Genomic DNA, 12,597 nt, shown 5'->3' with positions numbered 1-12,597 from the left:
ACATTTTATAGGTGGCTGCTACAAATCACCCGGATGATTTTCTGGTGAAATCATCTGCCTGGACAACCGTCGGATCAGCGCGCTGGTGGTCCTCTGATGCAGCACGCTACGGCAGCAGCGCTACCAGCTTCAATGCAGCGCTGCTTTCCTCGACAAAGCTCCACTGCAACATAGTACAAGCGCGACCATAGATCGACTGGAGCACCAATGGCGTCCGACAAAGCTCCATTGTAGGTGGTGGAGCTTCAACGTAGCACCGACGACCTCCGACGAAGCTCCATTGCAGCTCCGATGGAGCTCCAACGCAGCACCGATGGCGTCCGGAGAAACTCCATTGCAACTCCAGCGAAGCTCCATTGCAACCCCGGCTATGCTTCCGGCGGCCTGGCGGTGCTCCATTTCAACACCCGCGTGCTCCCAACAGCTTCAAATCCATATTGTCGGAGTTGCGACGCCCCACGTCAGCAACGCTCCGCGGTCACCGTCGCAGCCGCCGCACACTTCATTGCAGCTCAGGGAGCCACGCACGCCGCTTAAAACGAAGCTCCGAAGACCATGCGCAGAGCCGCAGATGATCCTCATTGCAATAGCAGTAGCTCCGACGGCCATGGCAGACGGTGGTCGCGCGTCGAAGCTTCCATCATTCATGGCAGCACCAGTCGTAGCCAAGCGGTGCCATGTGCTGCAGCAGCACTCCATTGTCCCAGGGGTGAGAAAAATGGAAGGAAGAGAGGGGAGCTCTGGGGGGCGGAGTGTTGGGCTAAGTCCCTCCACATGGAGGTGTGTTGGCAGCCCAACATCAGCCCATAAGTCCAACACATGTCAGCCGTTGATCTTCGCTGCATCCAACGGTTGAGAGCGCTTCCAAGGGAAGTGAAGCAAGAAGAAAACTCTAGCCACTCCACCCCTTGCTGGGGTTGGCTGCCATTCGTGAGAGTGAGAGAGAGAGAGCACACAAGAGAAAACACAACCTGAGAGAGAGGAAGAAGAAGAAGCAGAGGTTCTGTCCAGATTTGCTGCATCTGACTAGACAGTGTTCAAGCTGGTGATTGGAGGCTCAAACGTGCTTGGATCGACCCCAAACTTGGTGAGCTCGTTCCTTACTTTGAGTACTTCGATTTGGTTATCTAGTTTGAGGATTGGGTCAGTGGAGCATCAGATTTGAGAGTGGTTTTGTCAGCTCTGACTGCTGCAGTTTCAGAATAGAGTAGTTTTGGGAGACGAACAGTTTGGGTAGGCAAACGATGTCCGATTGAGCTGAAATTTGGAGGGGATCTCAGGAACTCGTGTGTCTACTTGTCTGCCAAATTTGGTGCTGTTTGATTCAGCAGTTTAAGAGCAGTTTGCAAAACACTGGAGGGTATAGAAGCTGTGTAAACTCTGCTTTGCTGAAATCTTGCCTCTTGTGGCTGTTGTTGCTATTGCCGGTTGGCAACATGGAGAGTGTGTTGTAAATCTCTCTAGAGGTTCTAGAGAAGACTTTGTACTCATCATTCTCATAGTGAAGTTGTGTGGACCGGTCGGTCCACAGCCGTGGTTTTTTACTCCTCAAGTTGAGGAGGTTTTTCCACGTTAAATCTTGTGTCACTTGTGCATGTTGTTTGTGTTATTCCGCTGCTTACTTGTTGGTTGAAGCTGTCCTCAAAGTTCATCACAAGTGAAGGGGGCTGTGTAGTGTGCATATTTGCCGTGTCGGTGAATTTGTGCAGCGCATTGTTGCTGTCCAGCCCCAACAAAGTGGTATCAGAGCCTTGGTTTGCTTGTGCAAATTGCTGAGTTTCTTGTGGTGAAAGATGGAAGTGAATACTAGCAGGATGATATCTTTGAATGGTACAAATTATCAAGCATGGAAGGGCAAGATGGAGGACTTGTTGTATGTGAAAGAATACTGGAAGCCAGTGTTCTCCACTGAGATGCCGGAGGGCATTGAGGAAGGTCAATGGAAGGTACTTCATCGCCAAGCTTGTGGGTTCATTCGGCAATGGGTCGATGACAATGTTTTGAACCATATCATTGATGAGACACATGCACGCACCTTATGGCAGAAATTGGAAGAGTTGTTTGCCCGAAAAGAAGGAACAAACAAGATGTTCTTGATCAAACAATTGATGTGCTTGAGGTACAAAGAGGGCACTCTAATTGCAGATCATGTGAATACATTTCAAGGCATTATAAATCAGCTTTCTTCAATGGGAATAACATTTGAAGATGAAGTGAGAGCTTTGCTGCTACTAGGCTCATTACCGGACAGCTGGGAGACCTTTAAGGTCACGGTTTGCAATTCAGCACCTAATGGAGTTGTCACTTGGAATCTTGTGAAAACCAGGGTACTAAATGAAGAGTCCAGAAAGGTGGCTGAAGCCACTTCTTCCTCACATTCAGAGGTGCTAGTCACTCAGTCCAGGGGGAGAAGCAAGAGCAGAGGTCCAGGTAAAGGGGCAGAAAGAGGTAGGAGCAAATCAAAAAGTAAGTATGCTGATTATGAGTGCCATCACTGCCATCAGAAGGGCCACATTAAGTGGCAATGTGACAAGTGGAAGAAAGATAAAAAGAAAAAGAAGAAACAAGATCAGAAGCAAGTTGACAGTGATAGTGACACAGAGGGCAACCGAGTTACTGCAGTAGAAGAGGACATCATGCTTGTTATGCATGAAGAAAATGAGGGCAGATTTGGTTCCACTGTTGAGGAGAGGATCACTGTTATTTCTGATGAAACCGTCAACCTTGTGGATGGTGACAAGATGATTTGGATACCGGACAGCGGTGCTACCATTCATGCTACATCTCGTAGAGAGCTCTTCACAAACTATATATCAGGTGATTTTGGTGTTGTGAAGATGGGGAACAATGATAGAGCAGCCATCATTGGAAAAGGAGATGTGCATTTGGAGACCGCAAATGGTACAAGGTTAGTCCTCAAATCTGTGAGGCATGTTGAGGCACTTCGTCTCAACATTATTTCAGTTGGTTTGCTTGATGGAGATGATTACTTGAGCAGTTTTGGAGAAGGGCAGTACAAGCTCACCAAAGGCAACATGATTGTTGCAAGAGGTAAAATGGTCTCAGTTTTGTATCATGTTCATGCTAAGCTCTTTAGTGCTTCTGTCAATGCACTAGAGAAGGATGATCATTGTGCTTTATGGCACAAGAGACTTGGGCACATGAGTGAGAAGGGGATGACAGTGCTAGTGAAGAAAAAATTGTTGAAGGGTGTGAAAGGAGTTCACATCAAGAAATGTTCAGATTGTCTAGCAGGGAAGCAACACCGAGTTGCCTTCAAGACTCTACCTCCTCACAAGAAGCCCGAGAAGCTGGACTTGATACATTCCGATGTTTGCAAAATGTCGGTAAGATCTCTTGGTGGTGCTAAGTACTTTGTGACTTTTATTGATGACTTTTCCAGGAAAGTTTGGGCCTTCACTTTGAGGACCAAAGATCAAGTACTAGGTGTATTCAAGCAATTCCAAGCCTCGGTTGAGAGAGAAACTGAGAAGAAGATCAAGTGCATTCGCACTGATAATGGAGGAGAGTACATTGGGCCATTTGATGCATATTGCAAGCAGCAAGGTATTAAGCATCAATTTACTCCCTCGAAGACAACACAACTAAATGGTTTTGCTGAGAGGATGAATGGGACAATTGTGGAGAGAGTTAGATGCTTGTTGTCAAGTGCAAAGCTACGTAAACACTTTTGGGGTGAGGCTTTGATGACTGCAGTTTATCTTATTAATCTCTCACCAAGTTATCCTTTGCAGGGAGATGTTCCTAACAGGGTTTGGTGTGACAAGGACGTCTCATATGACCACCTGAAGGTTTTTGGGTGCAAGGCCTTTGTTCATATTCCTCAAGATGAAAGGTCAAAGCTTGATTCAAAGACACGACAATGTATCTTTCTTGGTTATGGTGGTGATGAGTTTGGCTACAAGATGTTTCACCCTATAGCAAGGAAAGTTGTGAGAAGCCGTGATGTTGTGTTTGTAGAAGACCAAACAATTGAGGATATTGTGAAGACAAAGGGGCAGGTTCCTCCTCAGCAGCAGCAAGACATGATTGATTCTGACCCAGTTCCTGCAGCTCTAGCTCCTGTGCAAGTTGAAGCAGATGCAGAAGATGTACAAGATGATGTACATGGTGGTGCAGGTGAAGAAGATGCTCCCCAGCAGCAGCAACAAGAGTATGATGCTGAAGTTGATGATCCGGATCAGCAAGAAGCACCAGCACCAGAAAGTCCACCAGCTGCTCCACTCAGAAGATCCAACAGGGGTCGAATTCCTTCCAGCAGGTATCCCTCAGATCAATGCGTGGTGTTATTATCTGACGGTTCAGAACCTGAATGCTTTGCAGATGCAATGGAAGATGAGCACAAGAAGGAGTGGAAAAAGGCTATGCAAGAAGAGATGGATTCCTTGCATAAGAATCACACTTATGAGTTGGTGAAGTTGCCCAAGGGCAAGAAAATTTTGAAGAACAAGTGGGTCTACAGAATCAAGCAAGAAGAGCACACATCACATCCAAGGTACAAGGCCAGGCTAGTTGTAAAAGGATTCGGCGAGAGAAAAGGCATTGACTATGATGAGATCTTTTCTCCGGTTGTGAAGATGACATCCATAAGAGTAATCCTTGGCATGGCAGCAAGTCTCAACTTGGAGGTTGAGCAAATGGATGTGAAGACTGCATTCCTTCATGGTGAGTTGGAGGAAGAAATATACATGGAGCAACCTGAGGGGTTTCTTGTGAAAGGCAAAGAAGACTATGTGTGCAAGCTGAAGAAAAGTCTCTATGGCCTGAAACAAGCACCAAGACAATGGTACATGAAGTTTGAAACTGTCATGGGGGAGCAAGGCTACAAGAAGTGTAGCTCAGACCATTGTGTGTTTATTCAGAGGTTCTCAGGTGATGATTTCATCATATTATTGCTCTATGTTGATGATATCCTGATTGTTGGCAAGAATGTCTCTAGGATTGCTAAGTTGAAGAAGGAGTTGAGCAAATGTTTTGCTATGAAAGACTTAGGTCCAGCAAAGAACATTCTCGGAATGAGAATTGAGCGAGACAGAAATTGCAACAAGTTGTACTTGTCTCAAGAGAAGTATATTGAGAAGGTACTTCAGAAGTTCAGGATGGAAAATGCTAAAGTTGTGAGTTGTCCACTAGCAGCCCATTTCAAGTTGAGCAGAAAGCAATGTCCTACCACTGGTGAGCAGAAAAAGGAAATGCATCATGTTCCTTACGCTTCAACGGTTGGGAGTTTGATGTATGCTATGGTGTGTACAAGGCCTGACATTGCTCACGCGGTTAGTACTGTGAGAAGATTTATGTCCAATCCAGGAAGACCTCATTGGGAAGCCGTGAAGTGGATTTTGAGATATCTTCGGGGCAGCACAAATCTGAAACTTTGCTTCGGTGATGGTGAGGCAAAGCTGATTGCTTTTTCAGATTCTGACATGGCTGGAGATGTTGACAGAAGGAAGTCTACTTCAGGTTACTTGGTTACCTATGCAGGGGAGCGGTGTCATGGCAAAGCAGGCTGTAGAAGTGTGTGGCATTAAATACAACTGAAGCTGAATTCATTGCTGTAACAGAGGCGAGCAAAGAGCTATTGTGGCTGAAACGGTTGGCTTGTGAGCTTGGTTTTAAGCAAGACAAATATGTGTTGTTTTGTGACAACCAAAGTGCTATCCACTTGAGTAAGAATGCAAGCTTTCATTCAAGGTCTAAACATATAGAAGTCCGTTATCATTGGATTCGAGATGTGTTGTATTCCAAGAAAATGCAACTTGAGAAGGTTCACACCGATGACAATGGGGCTGACATGTTGACTAAAGTGGTGACAAGGAAGAAGCTCGAAGTATGCCGCCGGCTCGCTGGCATGGCTGCCGGAAGGCAGTAAGACCCTCCATGATGTCAGGAGGGGGAGTTTGTTGGGCTAAGTCCCTCCACATGGAGGTGTGTTGGCAGCCCAACATCAGCCCATAAGTCCAACACATGTCAGCCGTTGATCTTCGCTGCATCCAACGGTTGAGAGCGCTTCCAAGGGAAGTGAAGCAAGAAGAAAACCCTAGCCACTCCACCCCTTGCTGGTGGTGGCTGCTATTCGTGAGAGTGAGAGAGAGAGCACCCAAGAGAAAACACAACCTGAGAGAGAGGAAGAAGAAGAAGCAGAGGTTCTGTCCAGATTTGCTGCATCTGACTAGACAGTGTTCAAGCTGGTGATTGGAGGCTCAAACGTGCTTGGATCGACCCCAAACTTGGTGAGCTCGTTCCTTACTTTGAGTACTTCGATTTGGTTAGCTGGTTTGAGGATTGGGTCAGTGGAGCATCAGATTTGAGAGTGGTTTTGTCAGCTCTGACTGCTGCACTTTCAGAACAGAGTAGTTTTGGGAGACGAACAGTTTGGGTAGGCAAACGATGTCCGATTGAGCTGAAATTTGGAGGGGATCTCAGGAACTCGTGTGTCTACTTGTCTGCCAAATTTGGTGCTGTTTGGTTCAGCGGTTAAGAGCAGTTTGCAAAACACTGAAGGGTACAGAAGCTGTGTAAACTCTGCTTTGCTGAAATCTTGCCTCTTGTGGCCGTTGTTGCTGTTGCCGGTTGGCAACGTGGAGAGTGTGTTGTAAATCTCTCTAGAGGTTTTAGAGAAGACTTTGTACTCATCATTCTCATAGTGAAGTTGTGTGGACCGGTCGGTCCACAGCCGTGGTTTTTTACTCCACAAGTTGAGGAGGTTTTTCCACGTTAAATCTTGTGTCACTTGTGCATGTTGTTTGTGTTATTCCGCTGCTTACTTGTTGGTTGAAGCTGTCCTCAAAGTTTATCACAAGTGAAGGGGGCTGTGTAGTATGCATATTTGCCGTGTCGGTGAATTTGTGCAGCGCATTGTTGCTGTCCAATCCCAACTCGAAGTAGAGCAAAGCACGGCGCGGCCATGGTAGTGGCGACAGGAGAGAGAGGGATCTGCACGAGGAAGACAAAGCGAGCGCGTGAAAATTGCGTGGTTGTGGCTTCCCTGCGTGGCATAAGGTACAGATGGGGAGCGGTGCGTGGGCTAGCCAGGGACGCGTGTCAATAGCTGGAGACGGCTTGTGTCTCGCTATTATCATCCGATTTAAAACAAACATTTTCCCATTTTATAATAGTGAGCAGAGGGAGTACTAATCAAGCAAGGGTCAAATGCATCCACAACCCGGAGGGACGGCAGGAGAACCAAGGCACACGACAGAGGACGAGAAGCAAAAGAGAATATGCTCGCCGTGCTGTTTTCAGTCAGGCAACATGTAGCACGCCTCACATTGATGTAAGCGGTATGGACAGCAGAGAGAGATAAGAGAGTGGCGTTTTGTAGGACAAGATGCCTGCCAAGGATATGCTTAATTACATAATTATTGCTGGATAGATGCTCCCTGCCCGGCCGGTAAGACGAGCGGAGCGGAGCGGAGACGAGACAAGCCAGAAAAATGGAAATGAAAATGAAAATATAGGGGCCGGTAGTTGAGTAGAGTGGCGTACGCAGCGACCAAAGCACACGTCGTCGTCAGTCAGGCTTGTTCCTTGACTCCACCAGACACCAGAAATCTGTTGCTGCCGCCTGCCGCTTATTATGGTGCCATGGAACGAAGCAGCCGATCAATCACAGCCACAGACAGGGTCGTTCCCCGTCCTCCTCCGCCCGCCGCCGCCCGCCGCCCGCCGCCTATGCTTTCCTCTCCCGGGAACCCGCATCCACGGTACGCTCCCTCTGACGACCCCTTGCTGTTAAATTTTGATTGGCTCCCAGCTCGTCCATCTCTATGCTGCCCGCGGGCACTCGTTCCCGTTCAGATTAAGTGCTGGGTGTCGGGCGCTGTGGCCCGCTTCACTACGCTCATACAGTGGTACCACAGTGACCCCGACTGATTGTTTTCCCCCCCTCCTCTCGTGTGTTGAATCCTAGACTAGAGTAAAGGAGTTGTATGCAACGAATCCCAGGGGAAGTTTCAGCCACCTACTTTTTCTACGGTGAATTTGTTCCTACAGCAGGCCGGATCTGCTCACATCTGAATATATGGCAGTACTTACTTCCTTGTTCAAGTCTCTCGTTGGCCTTCAGGCTTCGCCTGGTGTGGTGGTAGTTGGAAGAATCCCCAGCTAGTACTACCTTTAATGCATACTACTAGTAATAACCACGGTAGTACATTCAGTTTTAGTTTACATGTCTGCACGCTCCGAGAAGAATGAATTTATCATTTTATTTGCTTTGCAATCTGTCTTGCATCCGAGGAGGCCCGTGCTCTTGGCATTCTAGATTCATCACTGCATGCTTCATCTTGCACAAACATACTCAACATGCTTTTGCCTTTCAGGTCTGAACTCCTAATGTATGCAGCAAGTCATATTGGCTATGCTTTTGGTCTCTAAGAATGATTTTTTTCTGCATGGGGCATACTGCAGATACTTATTTGACCAAAAGCTTGTTAGAGACTTGCCTGTGATACTGGTGAATACTGATCAAGCAAAAGACTCTGACAGCATGGAAACATACACTACGGATGACGCGCTTTCAGCCATGGGGTTTGGCAGATTCCAGGCGCTTGTTCTTGCTTATGCAGGAATGGGTTGGGTTGTAGAAGCCATGGAGCTCAACCTACTGTCATTTGTTGGACCGTTGGTTCGGGAGGAGTGGAAAGTCTCTGCCCAAGATGAGAGCCTACTCTCAAGTGTGGTCTTTGCCGGCATGCTAACCGGCTCATGTGCTTGGGGCTTTGTTTCTGACAGATATGGTCGAAGGTATGAAGCACTTCCCTGTTTCACATTTTTTAGTATAGGCATTTCTGAGTAGGAATTTTTGTAAAGGCAAAGCCTGTACTTCTTTTCTTGTTTCAGGACCGTTTTGCTGTTTTCAGCTCTGTTCACTAGCGGAATGGGCTTCTTGAGTGCCTGGTCTCCCAACTATTTATGCTTGATCGCTCTTCGGTTTCTCGTCGGCGTGGGAGTGGGTGGCGGGCATGTGTTCTCATCTTGGTTTTTGGAGTTTGTTCCTGCCCAAAATCGTGGCACTTGCGTGGTTCTTTTTTCGCTTTTTTGGACTATCGGCACCGTCTTGGAGGCTTCACTTGCATGGGTATGGCACCTTTCTTTTGTGGCCCTTTAGTGTTGTGAACGAATTATACCTTTCGCATTTTCATTCTAAAATGTGTTTCCCTAATGCATTTTGTAGGTATAGAAATAGAAGAAAGATATAGTGACACCAACAAATATTAAGTATGTGTAGATATAAGCAATTCGATATAAGAGCATGACTCTGAAACTACAACTATATTGAAATAAAGAGACACCACATGCTAAGGGTGTCAACTGAAAGAACGATATCTGTTTGTTCAGGTCGGGTGCTTATAAATGTATGTAGAAGTGAATTTGTGTTGGTTTTTTCATAGTCTTGAAATCCATTCCTTCCCAAGTGTTTGAAATTATTATTATGTCTTTGTCATCAGAGGTACTTTTAGATAATTAAATATTCTTATAGCGTGTAATAATAAAAATTATGGTCAATGGTGTGTATTACAGACCATCTCTATTATCTGAATTGACAAGTAAAAATGAATGGGAATGGCAAATATTCCGCAGGAATACTTGTGATTTCATCTTGTGCTATCTCATATCACACTTTTTACCTCCACAGCTCAACTTTGATTTTCTGCATGAAGTTTAAAATAACTGATGCTCAGTTAAACTCTGGGCTGATGCATTTTCGACATTTTATTTGTGACTTATGTTTATAGAATTTTATACAGTTCTGAGAAATGCTATTCGACTGTGGTTTGGTCGCAGGTTGTCATATCGGCATTGAATTGGCGGTGGTTGCTAGTATTGACCTCCATTCCATGCTTCCTCTTGCTTCCATTCTTTCGAATAATACCTGAATCACCACGCTATCTTTGTGCACAAAATAGAATGTCAGACGCTACACTTGTCCTGGAGAGTGTCTCTATGATAAACCAAGAAGATCTTCCTCCTGGAGTTCTCACATACCGCCGTGAAAGTAAAGTTGACACTCTTACATCTGAGACCGAAATAGATCATCTTCTTCCAGTCAGAGAGACAGAATGCAAAGCTAACAATGCCTTGAGCTTCAAATCTGGCGCCGCTGCTGCACTGCGAAGGCTATTGTCGCCAGCATTGCGCCGATCAACTCTTCTTCTTTGGTTTGTTTACTTTGCAAATTCCTTTGCATATTATGGGGTGGTCTTGCTGACATCTCAGCTGAGCGATGCCAATACAAACTGCCCATCTGGGCTGACAACTGTACAACGTCAAGAAGATGCTAACCTTTACAGGGATACATTTGTTACGAGTTTAGCAGGTAGCTTACAGTGAACATATTTTGTTGCCTGATGACTGCCTCTTTTATAACAATATGCCACCAGCTAACAAGTATATGCACTGATGTTCCAGAGATTCCTGGTCTAATTGTATCTGCCATTCTTGTTGAATGGATTGGCCGGAAAGCTACAATGTGGTCCATGCTCTTCACTTGTTGTGCTTTCCTTGGGCCACTAGTACTTCATCAGGATGAGCTACTTACAACTGCACTCCTATTCGGTGCTCGCGCATGTGCCATGGGTAGCTCCACAGTTCTATGTTTATATGCCCCAGAGGTTTGTGTGAATTCTTACTTAAATATAGCAAGTCTACTTTGTTTTCCCAGTGTCTTGGTTTTTACAGTGTCCTGTAAATACCATCTAGTTATTTTTGTTAATAACTTTGAATGTTACATTCATCCATTTAACCAGTTTATCCAGATGGTGTTTTTGATTATTCTTTTTGTTACGCCAAGGTAGTTTTGATTTCAATATTCAGGTTTAAACTATTCAATTCATCACACTAGCATGGGTTGAAATAATCTTGTACTATATCTTCCCTATATTGCATACTGAAGATAGGTGAACTTCCCTGTGGTCAAAGAACCTACTAGTTAATTTTTCTTGCCAATGCTAGCAGAACCTTCACCAAAATTTTGGCATAGCCAAATATCTGGCAAGGTTAGCTTGGGCTAAATCCAAACACAGCCTAATACAAATAAAACTTACTGCTGGGCCCTGCAGTATGAAACTCATGCTAGGATGATTTTCTATTGTTGCGTCGATGCCAGAAGACTTGCATATGCTGTATAAGCATGGGAGTAATAATATTTTCCTAGCTAGAGCATCCATTTCTAGTTTCATGGATTTGCAGATTCTCTTGCCCATCTTACCAGATATTGTTTCGTGCTAACTTCAAAGGTCACTGAAAACACTAACATAAAAAAGATCTGCAACAATCATAATAAGAATCCAACATCCTAATTGCAGCTCATGATAGATCCATATAGTGGATAGGGAGAAAATATTTCAAATCTGTTTGTATTTCTAGGTGTTCTCGTCTTCATCGCTGCGACACTTTTCCTTCCAAACTCAATTTGATTGTGTGAAGCAATTTTTGTACACCTTTTGGATAATATTATTTCTTTGGAGCAGAGTTTGTAGCGCACTAATTCATTTCCCTTTATTTCTAGGTATATCCAACATCAGTCCGCTCGACCGGTGTTGGGCTAGCAACCTCCATTGGTAAAATTGGTGGGGTTATATGCCCTCTTGTCGCTGTCGGCATGCTACGGACCTGCCATCAAATGGAAGCCGTTTTTGTGTTTGAGCTGGTGTTATGCCTCGCTGGAGTGGCCTGCATTCTCTTCCCTGTAGAAACCAAGGGCCGTGAAATTGACTGATATTAAATTTGTTAGTGTATATATCTAGTAAATCGTTGACATGAAGATATAAAAGTTTTGCTGGATTTCTTACTTATTGTTTTTTATGTACCTCTGTAGTGTTTTCACTTTTTACCCTCTAGTTTCATGATATTGTGACAACTTTTACCCCACTTAGTAATCTTTGCCAACATTTGTCCTTTTAGTTGTGACATTGTGACCGTTTTTCTACCACTTATTAATTTTCACAAATAGAAAACTAGATCTACTTGTTAGGATGGCATGGTAGCTAACTGCACAGACAAGCTCAGACACATACTCGTTAAGGCGTACTAAATTACATCACATTTTGATCAAACTATATTTAAATTGTGTAAATTTGCCAAACAACCGAGGTAACAAATAACGGCGGTAGTTGATAGAAAGAAATTATATGAGACTGTCTCTAACTCACAATCAAGTTCCTTTTTGGAAAAAAAAACTCTCAATCAAGTTAGACCCACTCCATCCCGTGACAAGTGAGTGTCACCAATCTGAAAGCACTCATCCCCTAGCTACCCCATTAGTGCAGAATCAAACTCAATCCCGATTCGCGAACCAACATGTGGTTGGATGGTTAGGTGAACAATGGTATCCCCAGCCAACCAGGGTTCAAATCCTGGTGCTCGCGTTTATTCTGGATTTATTTCATGATTTCCGGCGACACGTGTTCAGTAGGAGGAGACGTTCCCGTCGACTACGAGCCGCCTACGGTTGACAGGGATTTGAAGGGGGTTTGACAGGGATTGAAATGGATTTAATTCCTTGCAAGTCAAAATTCCCCCATATCCGGGTGTAACCGAATAAGACCTAAGGGTTTTTCCTCATAGGTTTCCCCCCGG

At 45.0% G+C, this 12,597-nt stretch overlaps 1 protein-coding gene across 3 annotated transcripts; it reads left to right on the top strand.

Moving 5' to 3' along the window:
• Positions 1-7,521: 7,521 nt before the first annotated feature.
• LOC123113235 (organic cation/carnitine transporter 7) lies at positions 7,522-11,916 on the top strand. Of its 3 annotated transcripts, none has more exons than XM_044534424.1 (6): positions 7,522-7,724; positions 8,340-8,763; positions 8,860-9,097; positions 9,805-10,336; positions 10,429-10,631; positions 11,528-11,916. In XM_044534424.1, exons 2-6 carry the CDS (start codon positions 8,357-8,359, stop codon positions 11,735-11,737), a joined length of 1,590 nt encoding a protein of 529 aa, XP_044390359.1. In that variant the 5' UTR covers positions 7,522-7,724; positions 8,340-8,356; the 3' UTR covers positions 11,738-11,916. The 3 variants fall into 3 exon arrangements, with proteins under 3 accessions (XP_044390359.1, XP_044390358.1, XP_044390360.1); XM_044534423.1 differs by having other exon boundaries at positions 7,526-7,724; positions 8,428-8,763; XM_044534425.1 differs by lacking the exon at positions 7,522-7,724 and adding an exon at positions 7,769-7,871.
• The last annotated feature ends 681 nt before the right edge of the window (positions 11,917-12,597 follow it).

Source organism: Triticum aestivum, chromosome 5B (assembly GCF_018294505.1).
Source record: "Triticum aestivum cultivar Chinese Spring chromosome 5B, IWGSC CS RefSeq v2.1, whole genome shotgun sequence".
NCBI classification, from domain to species: domain Eukaryota; kingdom Viridiplantae; phylum Streptophyta; class Magnoliopsida; order Poales; family Poaceae; genus Triticum; species Triticum aestivum.
This window is presented reverse-complemented; position numbering and strand designations above follow the sequence as displayed.

Bases quoted from the DNA above. Each gene is read 5' to 3' on its own strand.
- LOC123113235 (XM_044534423.1), top strand. From the start codon at position 7,606: ATGGAACGAAGCAGCCGATCAATCACAGCCACAGACAGGGTCGTTCCC. The intron at 7,725-8,427 runs GTACGCTCCCTC...GGCATACTGCAG, and splicing joins CCCGGGAACCCGCATCCACG to ATACTTATTTGACCAAAAGC. The intron at 8,764-8,859 runs GTATGAAGCACT...TTCTTGTTTCAG, and splicing joins TCTGACAGATATGGTCGAAG to GACCGTTTTGCTGTTTTCAG.